The sequence below is a fragment of the Gracilinanus agilis genome, chromosome 2 (genome assembly GCF_016433145.1).
Source record: "Gracilinanus agilis isolate LMUSP501 chromosome 2, AgileGrace, whole genome shotgun sequence".
Lineage (NCBI taxonomy): Eukaryota > Metazoa > Chordata > Mammalia > Didelphimorphia > Didelphidae > Gracilinanus > Gracilinanus agilis.
In genome coordinates, this window is record NC_058131.1 from 569,311,325 (window position 1) to 569,338,488 (window position 27,164).

General features: G+C 33.6%; 1 protein-coding gene across 1 annotated transcript in view; it reads right to left on the reverse strand.

Annotated features, from left to right (window-relative positions):
* PIAS1 (protein inhibitor of activated STAT 1) overlaps positions 1 to 27,164 on the reverse strand; it is a 126,662-nt gene that overhangs the window by 47,275 nt on the left and 52,223 nt on the right. Inside the window, exons 3-7 of the mRNA XM_044665326.1 lie at positions 21,110 to 21,194; positions 20,835 to 20,882; positions 17,531 to 17,621; positions 16,681 to 16,815; positions 5,292 to 5,397 (exon numbers count right to left, since the gene is read on the reverse strand). Of these exons, the coding sequence (XP_044521261.1) occupies positions 5,292 to 5,397; positions 16,681 to 16,815; positions 17,531 to 17,621; positions 20,835 to 20,882; positions 21,110 to 21,194 (465 nt within the window). The remainder of the gene's footprint in view (positions 1 to 5,291; positions 5,398 to 16,680; positions 16,816 to 17,530; positions 17,622 to 20,834; positions 20,883 to 21,109; positions 21,195 to 27,164) is intronic.

Genomic DNA, 27,164 nt, shown 5'->3' on the forward strand with positions numbered 1-27,164 from the left:
AATGACTTATTAACTATATTCCATCACACAAGCCCTGCCTTTGCATAGGCTATCCATATGATATAATATTTGTAAAAGTGCTTATAGCACAGTGCCCAGCAAAGTGGAAGCACTAGATAAATGCTTATTCCCTTCCTTTCCCTTTCTCATTGCCTAGACCAGTGATAGGCAAACTTTTTTAAAGAGGGGGCCAAAGCAAAGGAAATGCTCGTCTGTCAGTCTGTTTCTAAGGCAATTCTTTCGAAGTTTCATCATATTGTATCCTACTCATTGTATTCATCAGATTAGGAATAATGTCACTGGGCCAGAAAGAACATTTCAGGGGCTACATCTGGCTGTAGTTTGCCCATCACTGGCGCTCCCCTCCTCACCTAAACTTCTTAGAGTTTCTAACTCTCTTAAAGGCTTAGCTCAATTGCTGCCTTCTATAAGAAGACTATCTTGATAACCTCAGTTGTTATTGTTCTCACAATCTTTGAGATTACTCTGGATTTATTTTGTGTATATTTTGTACTTACTTGTCTCTGTATATGTAATATTCCCACTCCCTAAAGAATGCTGGCTCTTTGAGGGCAGGGTCTATCTCAATTCTGCTTTTGTATCCTTGGCACCTGACTTTTGCACACAGAAGGCACTTAATATATAACCTGCTGAATCAAAGTGTAAAGTGCTATATTACACAGGCAATTTTCAATGTTTTAGTACTCATTTTCTTACTTGAGTTCGCTTATTTACAACACTGATTTTCTGTATCTGGGAATGGTGAAAGGGGGTATCTATGCTGATTTCAAAGGGCACAGTCAGGGTCACACATGGACAAAATTGTATAGTAGGAAAGGTCTGTCTCTGGTGACCCTCCAATGTACCCTGTGTATCTTTGCTCTTAGATTCCTTTCTGGATCTGATACTTTCTATCTTTCCACCCTGTCTAGGTGTCTATTTTAGTTCTGGTTCTTTTCCTGTCAGTAGATTCTTGGTAAGTTAAGTAAAAAAATTAAAGTGTTAGCTAAAAACAGGTTCAAGTGGTCATATCTGATAGATATTAAAAAAACCTTCTGCCTTAGAAGTGATGCTAAGTATCAGTTCCAAGGCAGAAGAGTAGTATGAGCTAGGCAACTAGGGTTAAATGACTTGCACAGGGTCACACAGTTAGGAAGTATCTGAAATCAAGTTTGAACCCAGGACCTCTGTTTTCAGATCTTGAGCTCTACTGAGCTCCAGTCTGAGCAACCTAACTGACCCATAGATAGACTCTCAGCCAAACCCTTCATGTACTAACATCTTAGGAGGATGATTCCTGAAAATGAATACCCTCTCAATGCAATGACATATTGGCAAAGGGTAATCCATGCCAGCATAGTTGCATGAAATTCTGAGATTATATTTAAAGATGTGTTCTATAAGAACCATATAAGAACCTGCCCTGTTGCCTTCATTCTTTCTCCAAATGACCACTATTTTATTATTTGTGCCTCCATAATGCTTTTGTCAGTAGGTGTCAAAATGAGTTCTTAATGGGGAATCTGTGGGAAATCTATTTATATCTGTCACTGAAATTCTACCACCTTCTTCCAAAGAGTGAAATAATAACTGATATTTATGTAGTTTCCTATAAAGTTTACAAAGTGCTTTACTATTCCCTTCCACCATTACCTTATTCTTCCTCCCAATAGAGAAAATATGTATGGGTAGATTCAATGTACCATTGCTGAATGCTGCTAGCTTCCTGCCTGGCAGCACCTTTAAATATGACAGTAATGTGACTAGATAGCTACATTTACAGGCATTATTACCACTACCTCAAGAGCAGCTAGGTGGCATAGTGGAAAGAGTACCAGGCCTGGAGTCAGGAAGATTTGAGTTCAAATTTGGCCTCAGATAATTATTGGGTGTGTGATCCTAGGCAAGTCACTTAACCTGTTTGCCTCAGTTTTCTCATCTGTAAAATGGCAAACTGCTCTAATAGCTTTGCCAAGAAAACCTCAAATAGGGTCATGAAGAGTCAAAAACTGAAATGATTGAACCACTACCACTACCACTACCTCAAATTCAACATTTCAAGTTAATTCAAGAAACTTCCCTCAAGGTTCTTTTCAATAAGCTCTTCATGCATGTGAGCACTTAAATGTTCTGGATATATTTATAGTTCAAGTCAATCAACATTTATTAAGCACTTTCTAATATAGGATATGAATCTGTAGAAACAAATGTGAAATGTTTTTATGCTTGTTTATTCTCTAGTTCAGAGTAAGGCAGGCATACAACTATAATATAAATTAGAATGTCTGAAGGCATAGAGAAAATTAAAAAGGAAACTATGAAAAATCTGGGAAGAGAGAACTCTATCTGTGGCAAAGGGGAGAAGAAAGCAAGTAAGAAAGGTTTCATGGAGCTACCTAAACTAGAAGCCAAGGACGAGAAAAGTTTCAACAGGAAAATAAAGTGGGGGAAATCCATTTTCAGAAGGAGGAGTTAGCTTACATAAATGTATGGAGGGTGGAATGATAGCAGGAAATAGCTAGTAGTCTAGTCTGGCTTGACCACAGAATGCATAAAGAGGAACAGTGTGAAATAAGTCTGGGAAAGTAGGCTGGAGAAGGACGGGGGAATGCTTTGAATGCTAAGCTAAGGAGTTTATTTATACTTGTAAAGCAATGGAGAAGCCACAGAAATTTTATGAATAAGGGAGTGATCTGGTCAAGGCTGTGCATAATTTTTTTTTCCCAAATTTTATCTTTATTTATTTTATTTTTTTCCAAACCCACACAATAGATGAAATGAATTAAAAAAAATTCATTTAACTTTAAATTTTAAGTTCTATCTTCCAAAGGTAGTAACCACTTATATTGTCCAAGAAATCATCCTACTTGTCAAAGTATTTAGGAGATTAACTAATTTATTGCTACAAGGATTAAAAAAGGTTTCCTTCTCACTCAAGACTAGATAATTTTAGTCTTTGGGAATTAATATTTTTTTCTTCTGCCTCAATCAATGAAATAATCAAATCCATTAAAAATAATCAGTTACCTGAATCTGTAAGAAACTTGCTGCATTCCCTATATTTTATATCTATATTTACATATATTTACATATATTTTGCTACTCTGGAAAAGAAAGGTTCACGATCAAATCTTAAAGTTGAAAAAGCCCTGAGAAGCCATCTATTCCAACTGCCATTAGTCAATCCTTGGACCCAATATTCCACTTTCATGATTAGTTCACAGTAATGGTCCATTAACTTACTTGGACATTTTCATATCTTAATAATCCTTTTTAAAGTAATTATTTCTCTTTTTAACCCTCTGTATTATGTATTTAAGAACATTATTCTGAGTAGGGGTACACAGATTTCATCATATTGCTAAAGGGATCTATATTAAGAACCTTTGTTCTACAGGGTTCTTTTGTAAAGATCATTTAGATCTAAGCAACAAAATTCTTTGCTCTTCCTCTTTTTCAAACCCTTACTTTCTATTTTAGAATCAATACTATGTATTGGTCCCAAGGCAGAAGAGTAGTAAAGACTAGGCAATGGAGGTCAAGTGATCTGCCCAGGGTCAAACAGTGCTATGCATGTCTCTTAACTCTGTTTTGCTCTTTTTATTTTGAAAGATGTTTCTCATTTTCAGAATTCTTCAATACTCCATTTCTAGAATTGTTTTAATTAGTTCAATGAAATCACAGGCCTTTAACAGTGATATATTTAATCCTCATTGCTAAAACATATTCTTTTTTACTACTTACATGATTGCTTCCTACATACTCCTAAACTACATGCTTTCTTTAAGAGCATCTCTTCAACTCAAAAGAACCTTGCTTTATAAAGAAATCCTTCCTAGGATTTATTTATTTTGGGATGAGAATTGTGATTTCATTGGTGTAGGAAATGAATTATCTATGAGGAACTTCCTCTACCAGATTGGTTTTTTACAATTTTTAATCTTAAAAAAGATGGTTGCCTAGAGTGTCAAGAGGTTAACTGACTTGCTTGGAGTCACAAAGCCCGTTAAGTGTGAGAGGCACCTGAACACTCAAACTTCCTGTTTCAGAGTTTAACATTTTGTCTATTATTGCAATGTCTCTCTTCTCTAATATTTTTTTAAAACCCTTACTGTCTGTTTTAGTAACAACTCTAAGACATAAGAGCAAGGGCTAAGCATTTGGGATTAAGTGACTTGTGCAGGGTCTCAAAGTAAGGAAGGAAGTGTCTGAGGCCAATTTGAACCCAGGTCCTCCTGACTCCAGGTCTGGCACTATGTCTACTGTGCCACCTAGCTGCCCTGAAATCCTAGAGATTATTTAAAACATCATTTCAAAATGATTACCATGAAATTATGGATGTTATATCACTGCAGGTAGAAAGTTTGTAAATAATTTTGGCTAGTATAAAACCCTATTCCTAATATTCTTAAAACACTTATTTTATGGGGCAAGTAGGTAGCACTATGGACACAGTGCCACGTCTGAAGTTGGGAGGACCTGTGTTCAAAAATGGCATCAGACATTTCCTAGTTATATGGCCCTAAGCAAGTTACTTAACTCCAATTGCTTTGACCTTACTTCTTCTGTCTTAGAACCAATAAAGACAGAAGACAAGTTTTTTAAAAAAAACACCTATTTGATGGTACATTTTGGCTATAATATCCTTTTTAGCGTTCATGGACCAACTATATAATACAGTTTATTTTAAGTTAAGCAAACAATTGAAACAAGATTAAAAACTTGGGTGCAGTGCCTTGTTTTTTCCCTAATGGAAGATAAGTGGAATAAATGGTTTTAGGTATTCATTGGAGAAATGCTCCACTCAAGCCCTATTGTGATTCTTCTCCGGAGCACAGAGATAACCTAAGGTTCTTAAAAACTATGCTAGAGGGGGCAGCTGGGTAGCTCAGTGGATTGAGAGTCAGGCCTAGAGACAGGAGGTCCTAAGTTCAAATCCAGCCTCAGACATTTCCCAGCTGTGTGACCCTGGGCAAGTCACTTGACCCCCATTGGCCCACCCTTACCACTCTTCCCACCTATGAGCCATTACACAGAAGTTAAGGGTTTAAAAAAAAAAAACAACTATGCTAGCACAACACAAGCTCTGGAGATCCTTGGAGTGGTAAGGGCTTAACCCCCATTGCCTAGCCTTTACCTTTCCAAGATGGAAGGTAAGGATTTAAAAAAAGAAAGAAAGATAATGAACTAATAATGTTGAATGCAAACTTCTTTAGTAGAGAATATGATATCATTCTAGTACTCATGTTTAAAATATTTCATCTTCATGAAAGAGATTGCATAATACATACTTAAAGCTCTAGAATGATCCGGATTTCTTATTCCCTTTGCTCGTAACCTCTGAAGGAGAACCGTAGAGGACAACTGTTTTACAAGATATACTGCCATAGAATAGTTCTGAAAAACACAAAATATGCAGTAATCAGAGAAATTCAATCTAAAAATAAAGGCTTCCATAGACATGTTTTTCATAAATGCATATTTAAAAATACAAATTACCAGTTAAATTTTCTGCCTGGCTATCTGTTATGTGTATGTTTTCTTTAATTAAAGTTAATTAATTGAAAGCATCTCTGTGAAATGGTTTCCTGCTAACTTCAAATGAAATCAGGCCAGTATGAGAAGAGAATTACAATATACAAATTTTTCTTAGATAACAAATACAGCTAAAAAAGATATTACAAAATTAGATTGGTTTCCCTTCTCTCAAACCCACCTTTTCAGCTTTCAACCAGCTCTCTATGCTTTTAGGAAGAAAATTTCTGTGAATTAATTACAAATGGAAAGTTCTTTAAGCAAAGGGAGATTTAAGAAGGGATTTGAAATAGGAGAGAATGCTTAATTTGGTAGATGAATGTAAGCATATCCATTTCAAATATAGAGAATGGATACAGGAAAAGGGAACAAAGAAAACAGTGAAATAACAAGCCAAGGCAGACTGGAAAAAGTATGGCTGATTAAATGAAAGAAAATAAGGCTAAGGGACTAGTAAAGAGTTACAGCTCTGAAGAGCAAGGGCCAGAATTTCCAATGTGGTACTAGATGATAAAGAAAGGCCAAAGAAGAGTTGGCATTTGGGGGAGTTAGAATTTATTTTGACTTGAATTATTTGTATTCTTGTAAAAAGTAAATATCAAGAAAGGGAAGAAAAGTGCAACAGTTTTCAAAGCACTCACATATATTACTATATTTGTATCTCAAAGAAATCAACCCAAAGGGTTGGAATTATCATAATGTATGCAATACATTAAAGTATAATATAAGGTGAAGATACAAGAATGGTTAAGATGTTTGCCCAAGGTCACATAATTATTTAACAACAAATCTAGGACTAAAAATCAACTTAAACTTTTTCTTGAAAAAACATGTTATAAAGAAAACTAATGCAACCAAGATAAGAAGGAAAACAACAAATTTGGAAAAAAAGTTTTAAGGCAAATGCCTCTGACAAAGCCTCAATTCTCAAATACATAGAGAACTGAGTCAAATTTATAAGAACACAAAGCATCCCCCAATCAAAAAATGATCAAAGGATATGAACAGGCAGTTCGCAGAGGAAGAGATTAAAATTATTCATAGTCATATGAAAAAATGCTTCACATAACTACTGATTAGATAAATGCAAATTAAAACAACTGAGATACCGCCACATACCTATCAGAGTGGCTAACATGTCCCAAAAGGACAATGATAAACGTTGAAGGGGAAAATTGGGATACGTATGCTATTGGTGAACTGTGATCTGGAGAGCAATATAGAACCAAGCTCAAAGGGCCACAAAACTCTGGATACCCTTTGACCCAGCAGTACCACTATATGGCTTGTATACCAAAGAGATCAAAAATAAGGGAAAAGGACCTATCTGTACCAAAATATTTTTAGCAGCTCTTTTTGTAGTGGCAAAGAATCGGAAACTGAGGGGTTGACTATCACTTGGGGAATGGATGAACAAGTTGTGGCATATGGTTGTAATGTAATAATATTGCACCATAAGGAACAATGAACAGAGTGAGTTCAGAAAAACCTGGAAAGACTTAGATGAACTAATGCAAAGTGAAGTGAGCAGAACCAGGTGAATGATGTATATTGTAATAGAAATATTATATGATAATCAACTGTGAAGGACTAAATCATTATCATATCAAAGCAAGTCTCCAAGATAAACACAAAGGACTCATATTGAAAATGCTATCTACAGCCAAAGTACTGTTAGAGTTTGAGTGCAGATCAAAGCATGTTATTTTCCACTTTATTTCCTTCATGAGATTTTTAGTGTATGTGTAATATATGTCTTCCATAATGACATGAGCAATAAACAAATATGTACTGCATGAAGTACTGGCATAACATATATCAAGACTATTTGTCACCTGGGATAGGGGGAAGGGAAGGAGGGAGAAAATCTGAATGTTAAAATGTCAGAAAACAATTGTCAAAAACTGTTTCTACATAACTGAAAAAAAAAATAAAAAAAATTAGAAAAAAAGAAAAATATATACATGATTTTGAAAAAGATCTTTCTGTTAGTATGTTGGTCATAGATATTTAGCACTGGATGGACTTGGGGATCTTCTACTCCAACCCCATCATTCTATACATGAGGAAAATGAGACTCAGACAACTTAAGTGAAAGGAAAAATGCCACATTGCGGAACCTGAATTTGAACTTAAGCACTCTGACTCTAAATAAAATGCTCTTTCTAATGGCTTTTTCTAAAAATGGCTTCTTAAGTTAAAGTGTAGTTATTCTTTTGGAGGATAATTTTCCTTTTCTAGTTAAAAAATAGTAAATTACATTTATATGAAAATAAATGTATACAAATATTCAAATATGTATAGTAACTTCAACCACTAGATTTCACAACTTGTAAATCAAAAGGAAAGTTTCCCCAAAATTTCTTTCAGTTTGAGGACAGACACACACACATATCCTTATTCTAATATACAATTAAAAATGCTATTTTCAGGATTCATCTTAATTATATTTGTTTAACATTTCAATTATGACAGAAGATGGAGAAATTCTAATTAACAATGTAAAATTATTTACTGATAGCTCAAATATTCAGTTAGAAACTTAGATCTTTAGATGAGCAAGTAGAAACCACCATTACACATTCAGTAAAAAAGGTATGCTTTTCTCTAGTTAAGACATATAACTGAACTGAAGGGGGAAACAAAGTTAGATTTTAACCAAATGCCACTGGTATCTATAATATGAACCTAATTTTTATTTCCTCATTAACAGGGTTGGTTCATCTACCCACAAAATAATGTAAAAATATGATACATCTCTTACAGGGGAAAGTGTTATTGATCCTTGGTTCCCAATTAAAAGTACCGATGTCAGTGACTTAATATAGTATCCAATATATCAGATTTATTTTTACTGATTTTTGGAACATGCTCTTTATGTTCATATACCTTGTTCATTATTAGAACTTTAAAAATATCACTATAGTAATGACCAAGCTTGGCTGTAGAGAAGAACTGAGAAATACAGTGTCTTCTTTCATTAGATAGATGAGAGAATGTAAACCATAGAATACACTAATATTTTGATTTGTCATGAAGTGTTTTTTAAAGATACTTGGTACAAAACAGAAAGTTCCCTAAGTGGGTCAGAAAAGTGATAATGAAAGTGATGATGTAAAAAACAAACAAAAATGAACAAGAAGTAAAAATCTCTCCAAAGAACCTAGTATACTGACCTATGAACAAGGGAAATTTTGATGCCAATTGATCATTAATGAAGATACTCTGATCCCAAATAAACCACCTTCCATGAAATAAATAATCTTCGACTTTGACATTATAAAATTCTTTCAAGGTGAGGTGAAAGGTTTTTAGTAACTGGATGAATCATGTCTTCACTTAAACAATGGGAAAAGCAATGATGCTGGAACAGGAAGATGCAAGTTTGCAACTCAACTCCAATATTTCCTAGCTGTGTCACCCTGGGTAAATCATTTACCTTCCCAGTAATTCAGTATCCTCACTTATAAAATGGCAATAGTACTTGTATTACCTACCTCACAGTGTTGTGAAGTAAACTTCAAATGCCGTAAATGTGATTTCTTATTTTAGTCTCATTTTCACATCTTAAGAATGTATATTTACAACACTTTGGTGACACTAAGAAAAAGTCCAATTCAACAAATATTTGATTTTAAGTTGGAATTTCTAAGACTTGGCAACATACAGTAATAGGCACTTTAAAAATGTCTGTTGAACTGAACTGATTGAATAACAAAGAAGAAAGAGTCTAAAATAATTTCAAGCTTTTAAATTATAGTGCCTGGGAGGAGAATTGGGGAATTTGGAATCATTGAATAAAAAGAACTAATTCTTCATGCCCTTTGACACAGTTATTCCAAGACTAGTTTTAGACCCAGAGAGGATATTAATAGCAATAAAACCCCCACACATACAAAAATATTCATATCAGCACTATTTGTAATAGTAAAAAAACCACTATAAAAAACCTGAAATTTTATACTCAATGATGGGAGAACAGATTATGGTATGTTAATGTAGTGAAATGTTGTATATCATGAAAAAACAATATGAAGAATTCAGAGAAACATGGGAAGACATACTGATATCATACAAAACAAAGAAAGTAGCTCCAAAAGAACAATATACATGAGCACCAATAAAAATGAAGGAATCATCAAACAGCAACCTAACTCAGGTCGTGTGTGTGTGTGTGTGTGTGTGTGTGTGTGTGTGTGTGTGTGTGTGTGTGTGTGTGTGTGTAATAGTCAATACTGGTAACAAGTTATTAATGACTTAGGGCACATATTCCTCCCTTTTGTTAAAAAAGCAGCAAACGAAGTGGAAAATGACATCTATTACCAGTTGCATTTATTTTTATTTTTTATTTTTTTTTAAATTTTAAACCCTTAACTTCTGTGTATTGACTTATAGGTGGAAGAGTGGTAAGGGTAGGCAATGGGGGTCAAGTGACTTGCCCAGGGTCACACGGCTGAGGCCGGATTTGAACCTAGGACCTCCCGTCTCTAGGCCTGGCTCTCAATCCACTGAGCTACCCAGCTGCCCCCAGTTGCATTTATTTTTTAGCCAGTTTTGCTCAACTGGTATTGGAGAGATGTACCAGGTTGGGGACAGGGGGGTGTTTGTGTGCTATATCAAAACAAAATGTATATCCATTAAAAATATTACTTTGCCACAATGAACCTTAATTTTGTCACCTGTAAATGAAAGTTCCTTCTAACTATAAGTCCTACAAATGATCAAAACTCCAAAATTATAAAACAGATAAATTAGACTGTGCTGACTTATTACCAAAAATGTCTTTGCTTCTCTAAAGGATTCACCATTAAAATTCCTTTAGTACATTTAAAATATAGTTTCATTTAAAATAAATTTGGTTTATAATTTCTCAGGATCAAATTTGATATATAAAGCAGGGCACACTGTATTAAGTAAAATCCATGAGATGACAATATACTTTGTGATATATCTATTTTGATTATTATGTGCTTCAATAAAGACTAGGATTTCTTGGTAAAACAGTCCATGAATTTTTAAGTAACTTCTTTGTAATTTCAGTTAACCAACAGCAAATTTCAAAGTAAAAACCTAATTAACAATTATGATTGGTATGTGAAGTAAGGTAAAAAACATACAAAATATTGATATCTTTTATGTTCTCATAAGTCTGATAAGGCCACAAAAACAAAATTTCACATAACAATCATAATCAAAGGGTGATGGGTCTCTCTAGAATAGCTAGAAGCAAATTAAAAACAATATTCCTCATATTCAAGATCAATAGCTCTCTTCTTCATAGTTGATGTAAATTACATGAATATTTAAAAAAAAACCCAACAAAATAAGTCAAACCATTCAAAACCTTTTCATGAGGAAGCAATTATAAAATAATTACATGAAGCCAGTGCTGAAACTCAAATAATTCAACACACTATAGCTAGAAAGAAAAATGTGAAATTTATATATCTTAATTAAAAGACTTAACTTTACTATGTACCCATTCATTGAAATATATGAGGATCTGGACATTTACAACTGCAAAATTTAATTTAGTCCTAAAAGCAAGTTACCTATTTTAGGAGTCTGAAATAAGTGTAAGATAAATTGAAATTTCAGTTCAAGAAAAAAATTGCTTAATATTTTTCAATAGGGTTTATATAAACGTTCCATACATTATGGCAATGTTGGCCCAGTCCTGGGCAACTATCAAAAGAGGAAAAAGATATGGTTTTTCTTATGAGATGCAAATTTAATATAGGTTAATAGTATGGTATGGAAATGAAAAAAGCAAACAGCCTGCTCTTAAAAGGCACAACTTTCAGAAACATGGATAATTAAGAATATTTTGGTTCAGTTTAAGGAACCACATTTTATGAAAGATATTGATAAGCTGAACAGCATTCAGAAGGATAACCAGGACAGTGAGGATGTGATGAAGAAATTCGGAAGGCTCAACGTAGTGAAAATAGAGCTCTCTTGACATGGAATGGGCTGCTTCAGGAAGTAATGGGTTACTCCTTTTCAGAGACATTTAAGTAAATCTTAGCTATGCTGTAGTGGGGATCCTTTTTTAAGATTAGACAACCACTGAGGTTCCATCTAGCTCTGAAAATCTATGAATCTGATTTATTAGTGGAGTCTCCAAGTCTCATGAGAAAGCTATGTATGATGGTGAACTGAGACCAAAAAGTAGTGCTTTCTGGTATTGGAAACTAAAAACTGGGTGAAGGGACTATGCCTCAGGGTATCTGCCCATACATAGCTGGAGGGCAATCTGGTTATTGTCATGTTCAGTATTCCTTGACATCTGACTCTATGATCTAGTCAAAATGGTTTTCTCATAGTATTTCATGTTTTGTCTCCATGTTTTTGCATTTGCTATCCGGCCTAAAATGAACAACCTTCTCCCCTCATCTCATAAAATCCCTTCCTTGAAGAAGTAGCTAAAGTATCACTTCAACATGAAGCCCTTTCTACTGCCTTTGCATTTATTCTCTATGTTTTCTCTGACACTATCACTATCCTCCCCATTCTGGAAAACCATTCCATATAATAGATATTTTAAAGAAAAAATTTTAGGAAAAAACAATTACATAAAAAAAAAAAGTCTGAAAACAGGTGAAATGTGCCATGCTTGTGGTCCTCTAGTCTTTATAAAAAAAGAGATGGATGTTGTCTTCTGATAGCTTTTTGGAGTTTTTTTTAAAATTATTCTGTGTACATTCTTTACTTGGATATTTACTCTCAATTAATAAATAAACATTTATTAAGTGCCTATTATGGCACTGGGGATACAAAAAGAAGCAAAAGAGGCTATATAGCCTCTGCTCTCAAGAAGCTTACAATCTCATTGGGGAGACAACATACAAACAACTACATATAACAGGATAAATAGGAGCTAATTAACAGAGGAGTGGCATTGGAATTGGGGAGTTTGGGGGAAAACTTCCTACAGAAGATAGGATTAGTTGGTACTTTTAAAGAAGATAGGTAGTGGGGCAGCTAGATGGCTCAGTGGACTGAGAGCCAGGTCTAGAACTGGGAGCTCCTGGATTCAAATTTGGTCACAGATACTTCCTAGCTATGTGACCCTGGGTGAGTCACTTAGCCTCCAATTGCCTAGCCCTTATTGCTCTTCTCTCTTGGAATCAATACACAGTATTGATTCTAAAATAGAAAGTAAGTTTTTTTTTTTTTAAACCCTTAACTTCTGTGTATTGACTTATAGGTGGAAGAGTGGTAAGAGTAGGCAATGGGGGTCAAGTGACTTGCCCAGGGTCACACAGCTGGGAAATGTCTGAGGCCGAATTTGAACCTAGGACCTCCCATCTCTAGGCCTGGCTCTCAATCCACTGAGCTACCCAGTTGCCCCCTTTGGTTTGTTTTTTAAAGAAGACAACAAAGAAGTCTGGAGTATGATTGGAGGAGGGAGTGACTTCTAGGTAGGGAATCAAGTTCATGTAAATGAACATGAATCAGTTCATGTAAATACTTCCATTTTTTTTTGCATTTATTATACTTGTCATTTTTCACAGCAAAGTAATATTCAATTACACTCATATAAGACCATCTGTTTAGCCATTTCTCAATTGACGGGCATCTATCTACCTTGTTTCCAAATCTTCGTTTTCACAAAAAGTGAAATTTAGTGGATTTTGGGATTTTGGTGTATATGGGATTTTTCTTATCAATGGCTTCTTGAGGTAACAAATCTAGTAGCTGAATCTCTATGTTAAAAGGAGAATATATATATATATATATATGTATATACACACACACACACACACACATTTTGGTCCCTTAATTTACATAATTTCAGACTGCTTTCCAAAATGATTTTATTAATTCACAGTTCCATTAATAATTGTGACTCTCATTCTATAATCCTTTAACACTGACTATTCCAGTCTTTTGCTATCTTTGCCAATTTGCAGGGTAAGAGGTAGAGGTGAACCCTCAAGGTTGTTTTGATTTGCATCTCTCTCTTGTTATTAGTGATCAGGAAAGTTTTTTCAAGTGGTTGTTAATATTTTGTATTTCTTTTTTTAGAACTGTTCATATTTATTGTTTATGTATCTTGTATAGCAGACCCTTATCAGAGAAACTTGGTACAAAGATTTTTTCCCCCGTTTGACCATTTACTTTCTTATCCTGAGAGTATTATTTTTTTTGTACTGGAACTTTTGGATTTCATAATCAGTTATCTATCATTTCTAATTGCCTTTATTCCTTGGTTTGATTAAAATTCATCTCCTTAAGACTTATGTGAGCTGATACAAAATGAAATGAATAGAACTAGAACACTGTACACAGTAACAGCAATATTTTTTTTTAAAACCCTTAACTTCGGTGTATTGTCTGATAGGTGGAAGAGTGGTAAGGGTGGGCAATGGGGGTCAAGTGACTTGCCCAGGGTCACACAGCTGGGAAGTGGCTGAGGCCGGATTTGAACCTAGGACCTCCTGTCTCTAGGCCTGACTCTCAATCCACTGAGCTACCCAGCTGCCCTCTAACAGCAATATTTTAATGATAATTCACTGTGAAAGTTACTCTAATCAATACAATGATCCATGACAATTCCAAAAGACTCATGACAAGAAATTTTATCCATCTTCAGAGAGAGTACTGATGAATTCTGAGGGCAGACTAAAGAATTTTTTTTTTACTTTCTTTTTCTTTCTTTCTTTTTTTTTTTACCAACATGACTAATGTGAAAATGCTTTGCATAACTTTGTATGTATGACAGATATCATATTTCTTGTATTCTCAATGGACAGGGGAGGGAATTTGGAACTGAAAATAATAATAAAGAAATCATCTCTTATGCTATGAAAGGGACATGTTTGTTTTCTAATTTTTTTATGGCATGATCTGTAGCATTAAAGTCATATTTCCATTTAGCATATATTGTAGAATATGTAGTGTAAAATTTGGTTTAAGTAATTTTGTGAAATAGGTAGTTTCTCTCCTAAATAATGTATGTTTTTTAGTTTATTGGGCAATGGTTACTGAATTCTGCTGTTTCTGATTCTCCCTCTGTTCCACTTTATTAATCAATACAAGATTATTGCTTTATAATTCAGTTTAAGAACTAGAAGTGCTATTTCTCCTTCATCACTCTTTTCATTATTTCTCTTGATACTGTAAATCTTTTATTTTTTCTAAACAAATTCTGTATTATTTTGTTGAGTTCTAAAAGTATCCCTTTGATAATCTGATTGGTATAGCTTTAAAACTGTACATTACCTTTGGAATTATTTTTTTATTACACTGGTACAAATCAGGTATAAACACTGAATACTCTTCCAGGTATTTTAAATTGTTCTTTATTTCTTCAAGTAGTACTTTGTAATTAAATTAAATTTATTCAGTATAACATGTACAAACTGATCCACAAATATCTGAGGCATTTTATAGTTTCTGGAATGGAAATGCTGTTGAGCTGTAAGAGTTTATAACTTGCAACTTTGCTGAAATTATTGTCTCAATTAGTATCTTTGTCAATTCTCTAGGATTTCCTAAGTAAATCTTTATGTCATCAGCAAATGCTGATAATTCTCTCTCCTCTTTAGCTACTTTTTAGCCTTTAATTTTTTTCTTTTGTCTTATTGCTATCACTAGCTAGCATTTCCAAAACTTTATCAAATAATAGTGGTCAAAATGGTCATTCTTGCTCCATTTTTGTATTTTTTGCAAAAGCTTCTAGTGTATCCCCATTGCATATATTTGCTTTGGATGTGAGATTGATGCTGTATGGACTTGTTGTCTCCTTTGACACACTGTTCTTTGTATTTCTTATCCCAGAGATGGATCTGAGGCAGGATTGTAATTAATCAATAAAAACATTTATTAAGCATCTATAATGTTTTGGGAATGGTGCTAGGGATCAAAGATAGAAATGAAACAATTCTTGTACTTAAGGAATTTATAATCGTATTAGAGAAATGGTAAAACTATATAAATTGAACATATATACAAAGTAAATACAAGGCAATTTTGAGAGCAAGGAATTAGTAGGTGGGGCGAATAGGGAAAATCCTCAGATAGTAGGCAGGGTTTAAGAGATTTTATGAGGCAAAGATGGGGAAACAGAAGGTTCCAAGAGAAGAGCCAGTTTGGCTAGACTAAAGAATAAAGAGAACAGTCATTTATAATAAGCCTAAGAAGACTGGCAAGTAGGATGTAGCCTGTGAAAGGTTTTTAATGCCATCAGAAAATTTTATATTTGAACAAAGAAGAAAGAGGGAGCAACTGGAACATAAGAGCACGGTCAAATCTACACTTTGGCAGCTGCATATGGACTAGAGAAGGGAGATGAGTTAGGAGCCTACTGCAGTAAGGTAAGAGATGATACTAGTGGGCATAATATTGAAAAGGTTTGGGAAATTAATAGATATTAGCAATGAGTGAAGGAGAGTAAAGAACCAAGGATAAGAATTCAGACCTTCAGAATAAGGAATTTTTGGGAAAGGTGGATAGTTCTATTTCAGATATATTGAGTTAGCAATGTCTAGGTTGAAATAGGTAGCCAGTCATGAGGGACTGCATCTTAGATGTGAGGCTAGGCCCAAATATATATAACTGGAAGTCATCTGCACAGAAATAATTGAACTTATTGGAGTTGATGGGGTTTCCAAGTGTTGGAATTTAGAGAGAAGACAGGTCAGGACAGAGCCTTTGGGGCTATGTACACTGAGAGGGGCAGGATAAGGATGATGATTAACAAAGGAGACAGAAGAATGGTCACAAAGATAAAAGAAGAACCAAAAGAGTATACAGATGCTTTTCTCTGAGAGGAGAAAGCGCCAAGGAGGGAAATGTGATTAACAGCGTTATGTGCTTCAAAGAAGTCAAGAAAGATAATGACTGAAAAAAAGCTATTGGATTTAGCTATTAAGAGATGATGTCTGCTAGCTGTGTGAGCCTGGGAAAAGTCTCTTAATCTTCCTAACCTCAGTTTTCTCATCTGAAAAATAGGGACAATGCTTTTACTAGTACGTGCACATGTTCTATCTACTACTTGAAGGATCGTTGTTATTAGGAAAATGCTTTATAAACTTTAAAGCATCATATAAACATTTCTATTACTCAGACATGAACTCAGTCATAACAATGAGTCCTTTTTTATTATATGCAGATTTGATAAAACCAAAAGTTACTTACTCTTCCAATTTCTGCAGTCCAGGAAACAACAATGGTGTTTGGTACAGTTGTAGACAATCGGACAAGTGAGGTGATATTAATTGGTCGGCTGGGTCGCTTTGGTTCCACACCATTTTTGGTAGGTGGAAGATAGCCCTAAGGATAAAATTTCAAAATTTCCATTTGTTCTTTCCTATAATTCTGTAATTTCAAATATTCTTTTAATAAAAACTTTGTGTGCTGAATGCTACTGGATATGGGTCTTTTCATCAAAGCCAAGAGAATCAGGTGTTTCCTTAGAATAATATTTAAGAATTTCCAACATGGATGAATGTGAAGCCTCTGTTAAATCATTTTTTATCACACCTTAAAATGCAGATATGCTTAAAAAAAAAAAAGACTACAGACTTGGTTTGTTAAGTCTGGGAGAAAATAATCCTGACTACATGTCAAAGAAAAGAGTTTAAGAATGAGGATATACCATTATATCAGAATTTCAGAAGAAGTGAGATTATTTTTAAAACTACATAAAACAGTTCTCTTTCTTTTAATCTCAATTCCCCCACAAACGCATTACTGTCTCTTCACACATTCATAAAAAGAGGCCATTGTGTATATCTTCTTTACCTGGAATCTAGTGTTATCCTATTCAACCTTACTTGAAATCCTTGGCCTTTGTCTCTATTGTTTTCTTTCAGTCTCAGCCTTATAATAGCCTATGTCAAATGTGTTATCTGTATGTAGTCTATAAAAATGTTTCAATTACTGACTCAGTCAAAAATTTTCATAATTAAATCATATTACTGATTAAAGCCATGACAGGTTATGCTTTGACAGATAAGCTGACAATATACAAGAATTCTTGACTTACTGGAAGGCTACAAGGTTTCCCATTAACTTTCACACACAGATTGGGTGGGAAGTGATCTTCTTGTGGACAACTGGTTTCTGATAAACAAAACCTAAAAAACATAAGAACAGATTTAATCACCTTTCAAAAGAATAATTTTATTAACATTTTTAAAAGATAACTTAAAAGATACGTTTTCGGAATATGCTGATGACCCAGTAATTGGCTGTTTGTTTTAAGAATATTAGGAATTTGTTATTATGACTTTTCAACATCTCTCACTGGTGGAAAAAAACCCAACACTTTTAAACAATTCTATCCCCATTAGCTTCAGTGACATTACTAAGAATTTGTATAATTATTTTCACAATAATTCTCATCATCCTATACTATCAATTTCTTAAGAGAAATACACATACAGTGTGAGGCCTATATATAAAGTATTTATACAAGCTGTAGTTCTAATAACCCTTCTCAACAACCAAATCCTGTATGTGAGGGTCATGTGCTCAACTGCCTCCTGGGAACTGACTGTAGCAGTGTTTTTTTCTCTAAATTCTAGTCTGAGAAGGAAGAAGTATAATTCTGCTAAGTTTCTAGTTTCCAAGGCCAATAAAACATTTTGATTAAAAAAAAAATGAGGGAGTTGGAAGAATAGTTTTTGTAGTGATAGTCAAAGTAGTCTGAGCGATTTAAAAAACTAGTAGCGGAAGCTGTTCTATATGACAAAGTATAACTAAACAGCTATATAATATTACTTGTACTGCATTCATATTTAAATTGAAACAAAACATTTCAGAAACCCATGAATACTTTAACCTCTAAACTATGCACATAATCATCTTTGGAAAAAACTAAGTATAGCAACAGAACTGATAAATTTTAATTCTACTCACTGTTATGTAAATTTAAGAAATGAATTATGAGGCTTACCTTTTCAATCTATTATAAGTTACCACCTCTCTAACTACAACATAAACTTGCTTGTCATTCCATCATTACAAAAATAGTACTACTTAGTTTTTTTAAGATTTCTTTATTCTTTTTAATTTCTTCTCTTGCTCTATAATATTTAAGATTGAATCCATTTGACCATTTTTATCACAGATATTTCCCCCTCAACATCTTGACCAATGACTATAAAAGCAAAGTGCAAAAAAGCTATGTAACTTGGGTTCAACCAGTTAATTATATATACTATACAACTCATCACTTAACAAATGTAAAATATGGAAGACAGAAAGATCCCTTGAGGGATGAAAGAATAGTAATTTCTTGCCAAGTCAATCTATATGACTCCTCCCTAAGGAGACAGTCTAGACCTAATTAAATTAGGCCAAAACCATACTAAAACCTGGGAAAGAATGAAGAAATGTAATAAGTAGAAGAATGTCTACAGGTATAAAGAGTTTTGAGAAAGATAGTACACAGATAAAAAGATTTTTTTCTTTTATTTAACTAGGGTAACAAAGCATTAATGTCTGATAAAATTACTTATGTGTCAGAGGTGATTGATTACTTATTAATTAATATTAATTACATACAAAGAAACTGGCTTACAAAAGTGGAAAAAAATTCTAAAGACTAATGGTTTTATTATTAAAAGTCAGATGCCTACTTAAAATAATAAAATTCAGCTTTCTGGTTATAGCATTCCATATAAACCTTGTATAACGACAATTCAACACCAAAACTTCCTTTACTCTTGAACTACTTATATCAAACCGATCAAGCCTAGAAAAAAACATTAAAGATCTTTCATGCACCTAATATCTGGCACTATTTAGGCATATTTAATTATATGCCTATTATATTCATAAGCATATATATGATAAAATGCATTAATAAAATTTATTAAGAATAGCAACAGAATATATCCAATCCTATTCCAACTAAATAATAATAGTAAAGTATAATTTTCTCTAAATATGATGAAGGTAGGGATGGGTAAGAGAAACCTCAGTCAATTTCATACTTCAGCTGGCTCACCATCTCATACATGATGTTTTTGTTTTTCAGTCATGTCTAACTCTCTATGACCCCATTTGGGGTTTTCTTGAAAAAGATACTGGAGTGGTTTGCTATTTCCTTCTCTAGCTCACTTTACAGATGAAGAAATTGAGGCAAATAGGGTTAAGTGACTTGTCAGGATCACAAAGCTAATAAATGTCTAAGATTAGATTTGAATTCACAAGAGACACCAGGATGGGTATTCTATCCACTGCGCCATCTTGGCTGCCAGAATACTTTATCCTATAAATACACCTTACTAATTCCTGCTTCCAAATTAATCCTAGCCCATGATACTTTTCCAATTTGGAATGCTCTTCATATTTTTCTCTACCTAGTCAAATCCTACTCAACTCTCCTCCAAGATGCATCTGAAGTTCTACCTCCTTCATGAAAAATCTCCCAACTCTTAACTTCTAGTGATCTCAAAAAAATATTATTGCATTTGCAGTATTTATAGCACTTAAGAGTGGATCATAAGATTTGTTTCCTAATCTCTAATTGTGTTCCATATCAGTTTTACTTACCTAATTATACTGAGGAATAAGTTCCTTAAGGGCAAAGACATGCCATACTTCTTTTTTTCAATCCCCCCAGAGAACCCAATACAATGTTACAAATATGGTACAGATTTAATAAACAGTTACCAACTGACTGAAAAATCTCTGGTATGAGGTTGTTTTTATGGGCAAGAATATTTATGCCAAGAAGATAAATTAGATATTACAATACAAAAAAATACCCTAGGTAAAGAAATTGGGAAATTGGTAGCTATAGAATCTATTTTGGAAAAATTCCTACCTGGTTTGGCAAAAAATATCAACTGTTTCACATGAAGTCTTTTAATTATATTGTGCTTAGTTTATACATTTACAGCAAACCAAACTCAAATGATGGTTTGATTATTGTGTGAGAATAAGAAGCCACTTATGTATTATTTCTTTAGTTAACTGAACAGTATTTTGGTTACTCTGTATATAAGCCCTCTATATTTTAAAAGAGCTAATCATCTTATTTAAAGATTATAAAACAGTATCGTTTTCTTAATAGTTAGGAAAGACCATGTTATGAATGAAATTTGTCTTAGGTATAAATTAGCATAGCTGTATGTAAATGGAAAGATCTCTCCATATTTACATACATATAATAAACTTAGGAGAAACCAGATATAGATAACTTTTTTATCCCCCCTTTTAGTATAATTATTTGGTAGACTGATAAACACCTCTGAAAAACGTTAGTTACACATTTTTACTTTAAGTTTATAGTATCTTTTAAAGTATCAAAGTATTTTGTACTATAATCAGGACTGTACCTTAGCTGGACCTGTACTGTGAAGTCACATTTAGTTCCAGAAATATCCCTAGAAAACATAGGACAGAAATAGAAATATTAAAGTATATGCATGTGAAAGTGAAACAAAAAAAGATTTATTTCATTAAAAGTTTGTTAAGCAAACATAAGGAGAAAAATGAAAGCTTTTTATAGTTTTTGAAATATGAGTTAGGCTAAGTATACTTGAAATTCATCCAATATACTCAAAACTAAGTTAAAATGTCATATTTTAAGTTATACTGAAAGGCAACTTACATGGAACTACTGATTTGTTGCACTTGTTGTGGAGTCAGTGCAAATGCAAAACAGGTTTCTCGAAATCGCTGACTGTTGTCTGATGCTAAGAAAGAAAGAATTACAGTTTTAATTACCTTCAAGTACAACAACAGAGAAGACTTTAGAAAAAATAACACTGATGTTCCCTAAACAGATTAAAGTATTTTAGAGTTACAGACAAGGCATTTAAAACAAAAACAATGCTCTAATTGTATAATACAACTAAAACTGTCAAATGATATTTCTATTACCTTTGAAAAACAGGACAAAACAGTAAAAAATGCTTAAATTCATATTTACAAAAACCACTAACAAGACATAAAATATACAGCATCTGCCATCACATGTACTTTCATATGCATTATTGTATATAAAAACAACTGGTAAAATTAAAATTATTTTAAAGTGAATAAGATACACTTTCATTCTAATAATTTTATTTTGTTTCAATTATTTGTAAAAACAATTTTTAACATTTGTCTTCTAATATTTTGAGTACTAAATTCTTCCCCTTCTTCTTTTTCCCCCCTTCAAAGAATGTAAGCAATTTGATATATCTAGTTAAACATGTAAGATAATTTTAACCATATATTCATATATTGTAGAAGAAAATGCATAAAGGAAAAAAAACCCACGAGGAAAACAAGGTGATAGTGTGCTTTCATCGACATTCGGCCTCACTAACTTCTCTGGAGGTGGATAACAATTTTCATGAGTTCTTGGAATTGTCTTATATCACTGTATTGCTGGGAAGAGCTAAGTCATTCACAGATAATCATCACACAATAATGCTGTTACTAATTACAATGTTTTCCTGGTTCTGCTTACTTCACTGCAAATCTTCCTGTAAACCTGTAAATCTCCCTAGGTTTTTCTGAAGTTATGCTACTTATCATTTCTTTTTTTTCCTGGGTTACATATGTGTTATCATACAAAACATATTTCCATATTATTCATTTTTGTAAGTTAATAATCTTATAGAACCAAAATCCCTAAACATATCCTCAAATAAACAAGTAATGAATCATGTTTTCATCTGTATTTCTACTCTGGAGATGGGTAACATTCTTTATCATAAGTCCCTCAGAATTTTCCTGGATCATTGTATTGCTGTTAGTAGCAAAGTCTATCATATTTGATATTTCCACAATATTACTGTGTATAATGATCTCCTGCTTCTGCTGATTCCACTCTGTAACAGTTCTTTCCAGTTCTTTCTGAAATCATCCTGTTCATCATTCCTTATAGCACAACAGTATTCCATGAACATCACATACCACAACTTGTTCCGCCATCCCCCAATTCAGAGACATCTTTTTTGCCACCACAAAAAGATCAGCTAGAAATATTTTTATACAAACAGGTCCTTTGCCATTTTTAAAAAACTCTTTGGAATACAGACCATGTAGTGGAATTAATGGATCTAAAGGTATGTATTCTTTTATAGTCATTAGGGCGTAATTCCAAATTGCCTTCCGACATGGTTGGATCAATTACCAACTCCATCAGCAATGCATTGGTGTCCCGATTTTGCCACATCCTCTCCAACATTTATCATTTTCCTTGTCATAATTGGCCAATCTGATAGGTGTGAGATGATATCTCAAGAGTTGTTTATTTTTGCATTTCTCTAATTCAGAGGGATTTAGAACATTTTAAAATATGATTACAGATAGCTTCGAATTCTTCATCTGAAAATAGTCTCTTCATGTCCTCTGACCATTTGTCAACTGGGGGCCTGGATTCTTAAAATATGACTTAGCTCTTTATATATTTGAAAAATGAGACTATGATCAGAGAAATTTGTTATAAATCTCCCTCCCTCCCCAGTCTGTTGTTTCCCTTCTCATTTTGGTTGCATTGGTTTTGTTTGTACAAAAACTTTTAAATTAAATATAATCAAAATTATTCATTTTACATTTTGTAATGTTCTCTATCTCTTGGTCATAAATTCTTCCCTTCTCCATGGATCCAACAGGTAAGCTATTATAGTTCCTCTAATTTACTTATAATATCATTCTTTGTTTAAATCATATACCCATTTTGTCCACATCTTGGAATATGGTGTGAGATATTGATCTAAACCTAATTTTTGAAATACTGTTTTCCAACTTTCCCAGCAAGTTTGGTCAAATAGTGTATTCTTATTCCTAAAGCTGGGATCTTTGTGTTAATCAAACACTAGATTGTTGAGTTAATTTACCCTTAGTCTATTCCACTGATATACCCTTCTTAGCCAGCACCAGATTGTTCTGATGATTACTGCTGTATTTAAGATCTGGTACTGCTAAGCCAACATCCACATTTTTTTCCACCATTAGTTTCCTTGATATTCTTGACCTTTTGTTCTTCCAGATGAATTTTGTTATTTTTTCTAGTTCTATAAAGCAGTTTTTTGAGTTTGATTGGTATGGCACTGAATAAATGATTTAATTAAGTAGGAGTCTTATTTATTATATTAGCTTGGCCTACCCTTGAGCAATTAATGTTTTTCCAATTTTTTAGATTTAATTTTACTTGTGTGAAAAGTGTTTTGTAATTGTGTTCATATAATTCCTGCATTTGTCTTGGCAAAAAAGATTCTCGATGATTTTTTATTGTCCAGAGTGATTAAAAAAAACCTCAAAACCCTTACTTTCTGTCTTGGAATCAATGTTGATTCCAAGACAGAAGAGCAGTAGACAAATAGGGGTTAAGTGGCTTGATCAGAGTTACACAGCTAGGAAGTGTCTGAGGCCAGATTTGAACCTAAAACCTCCTATCTCTAGGACTAGCTCTCACACCACTGGGCCACCTAGCTGCCCCTCTAGAGTGATTTTTAATGGACTTTCTATTTCTTGATACTGAGTTTTGTTGGAAATATATAGAAATGCTTATGATTTATGTGGGCTTATTTTGTATCCTGCAACTTTGCTAAAGTTATTAATTACTTCAACTAGGTTTTTAATTGATTTTCTGGGATTCTCTAAGTATTCCATCATATCATCCACAAAGAGTGATAGTTTAGTTTCCTTATTGCCTACTTTAATTCCTGCAATTTCTTTTTCTTCTCTAATTGTTAAAGCTAGCATTATTAATACAATGTTAAAAAATAGCAGTGATAATGGGCATCCTTGATTCGCTCCTTATCTTATTAGGAAGGCTTCTAACTTATCCCCAATGCAGATGATATTTGCTGTTGGTTTAAAAGAAATATTTATTATTTTAAGGAAAGGCCCTTTTATTCCTATGCTTTCTAGTGTTTTCAATAGGAATGGTGATACATTTTGTCAAAGGCTTTTTCTGAAGCTATTGAGATAATCAAGTGATTTCTATTAGTTTGATACGGCCAGTTGTGCTGATGGTTTTCCTAGTATTAAGTCAGCATTACATTCCTGGTATAAATCCCACCTGGTCATAGAGAATAATCCTAGTGATATATTGCTAGCTCTCTTTGTTATTATTTAACATTTTTGTACCAATGTTCATTAAGAAAATTGGTCTGTTATTTTCTTTCTCTGTTTTTGGTTTTCCTGGTTTAGGTATCAGCACCATATTTGTGTCATAAAAAGAATATGGCAGAATTCCTTTATCTTGCCAAATAGTATTGCGATTAATTGTTCTTTAAATGATTGACTTATGAATTCATCTGTCCCTGGGGATTTTTTCTTGAGGAGTTCATGGATGGCTTGCCTAATTTCTTTTTCTGAGATGGGATTATCTAAGTACTCTATTTCCTCTTTTGTTAATCTAGGCAATTTATATTTTTGTAGATATTCATCCCTTCACCTAAATTATCAGATTTATTGTCATATATTGGGCAAAAGAGCTCCTATTGATTGCTTTAATTTCTTCCTCATTAGAGGTGGAAAAACCCTTTTCATTTTTAATACTGGTAATTTGATTTTTTTTAAGTTAAATTAGCCAATACTCTATTTAATTTCCTCCTACATTGAACAAGCTCCTAGTCTTATTTATTATTTCAATAGTTCTTTTGCTTTCTATTTTTTATTAATTTCTCCTTTGATTTTTAGGATTTCCAATTTAGTTTTAAATCAGGAATTTTTAATTTGTTCTTTTTCTAGGTTTTTTTTGTTCCATGCCCAATTTTTTATCTGCTTTCTCTATTTCATTGATAGAAATCCCCCCCCCCCCAGTACTGTTTTGGCTATATTCCATAAGTTTTGATATGTTGTTTCCTCACTGTCATTCTCTTTAATAAAAGCAGTGATTGTTTCTATGATCTGTTGTTTGACCCACGCATTTTGAAGAATTATTTAGTTTCCAATTAATTTTTCTTTTTCTTTCTTTTTTTTTAATAGGCAATGGGGGTCAAGTGACTTGCCCAGGGTCACACAGCTAGGAAATGTCTGAGGCCAGATTTGAACCTAAGACCTCCCTTCTCTAGGCCTGGCTCTCAATCCACTGAGCTACCCAGTTGCCCCCTCCAATTAATTTTTAATTTGCCTTTCCATGAACCCTTATTGATTATAATTTACATTGCATTATGACCTGAAAAAGTTGCATTTATTATTTCTGCTTTTGGTTATAAAGTTTTTATGCCAGAGAACATGGTCAATTTTTATATCTATATCATGTGCTGCTAAAAAAAGAAGTTATATTTCTTTTTATCTCTATTCAATTTTCTCCAGATATATCTATGACATCTAACTTTTCTAAAATTTCATTCACTTCCTTTAATTCTTTATTATTTATTTTTTGGTTTGATTTATGTAGTTCTGATGGGAAAGGTTGAAGTCCCCCACTAGTATAGTTTTACTGTCTATTTCCTCCTTAAGCTCCTTTAGTTTCTCTTTTAAAAATCTGGATGCTGTAATTTTTGGTGTATGTATGTTGAGTACTGACATTTCTTCATTGTCTACATTACCTTTTATCAAGATGCAATTACTTTATCTCTTTTAATAAGACCTATTTTTGCTTTAGCTTTGTTGGAGATCATGAATGCTACTCCTATCTTTTTTTTCCTCAGTTGAAGCCCAATAGATTCTGCTCCAGTCTCTTACCTTTACTCTGTGTATGCGTATAGTGATCCCTCACCTATTGAGGGAGTTATGTTCCAGAGACCCCCAGGATAGGTGAAAATCCGTGAAGTTGGGGGAGAGGAAACAGATCGATGCTATAGTCACTGAGCCAATCAGCACCCAGGATACAGAACAAAGGGCTGTGGTTGGTCACCTTTCATTCTATCAGCCAATAGTGTGTCATGTACAATCTCATGTTGCCAAACTTGCACAAGTGGAAATGGCATACTGCATTTCCATTGTTACAGTATAGCATTCATTCAAAAAAAATCACACGATATAGCAAAAACTCCATGATACAGAATTATACACACACACACACACACACATCCTTCCATCTTGATTTTCTCTTATAATCCTGCCCTTTCTTCTTTCACTCTTTCCCTTCACACCAGTGTTTTTTGATTTTAAGTACTCCCTTCCTTTCCCCTCCCCTTTTATATATATACACACATACATACATACATACATACATACATACATACATACACACACACACACACACACACACCCCTGAGATATAGTGAAGCTGTGATAAATGAACCATGATATAGTGAGGGACAATTCTACTTGCCTCAAATGTGTTTCTTATAAACAACATATGGTAGGATTCTCTTTTTTAATCCACTCTCCTATCTGTTTCCATTTTATGGGCAAGTTCATCCCATTTACATTCACAGTTATGATTACCATCTGTTTTTTCCTTCCATCTTGATTTTCTCTTATAATCCTGCCCTTTCTTCTTTCACTCTTTCCCTTCACACCAGTGTTTTTTGATTTTAAGTACTCCCTTCCTTTCCCCTCCCCTTTTATATTACTCCCCTTACCACCACCACACTTCTTATTCCCCTCCCACTTCTCTATAGGGTCTTTTAATAATGAGCCCCCCAATTCTCTCTCCCTTATATTATTCACCTCCCCACCATCCCCTTCTATTTCTCTATAGGGTAAGATAGGATTCTATACTCCTATGAATCTGGGTGTCCTTCCCTCTTTTAAGCCAATTCTATAAA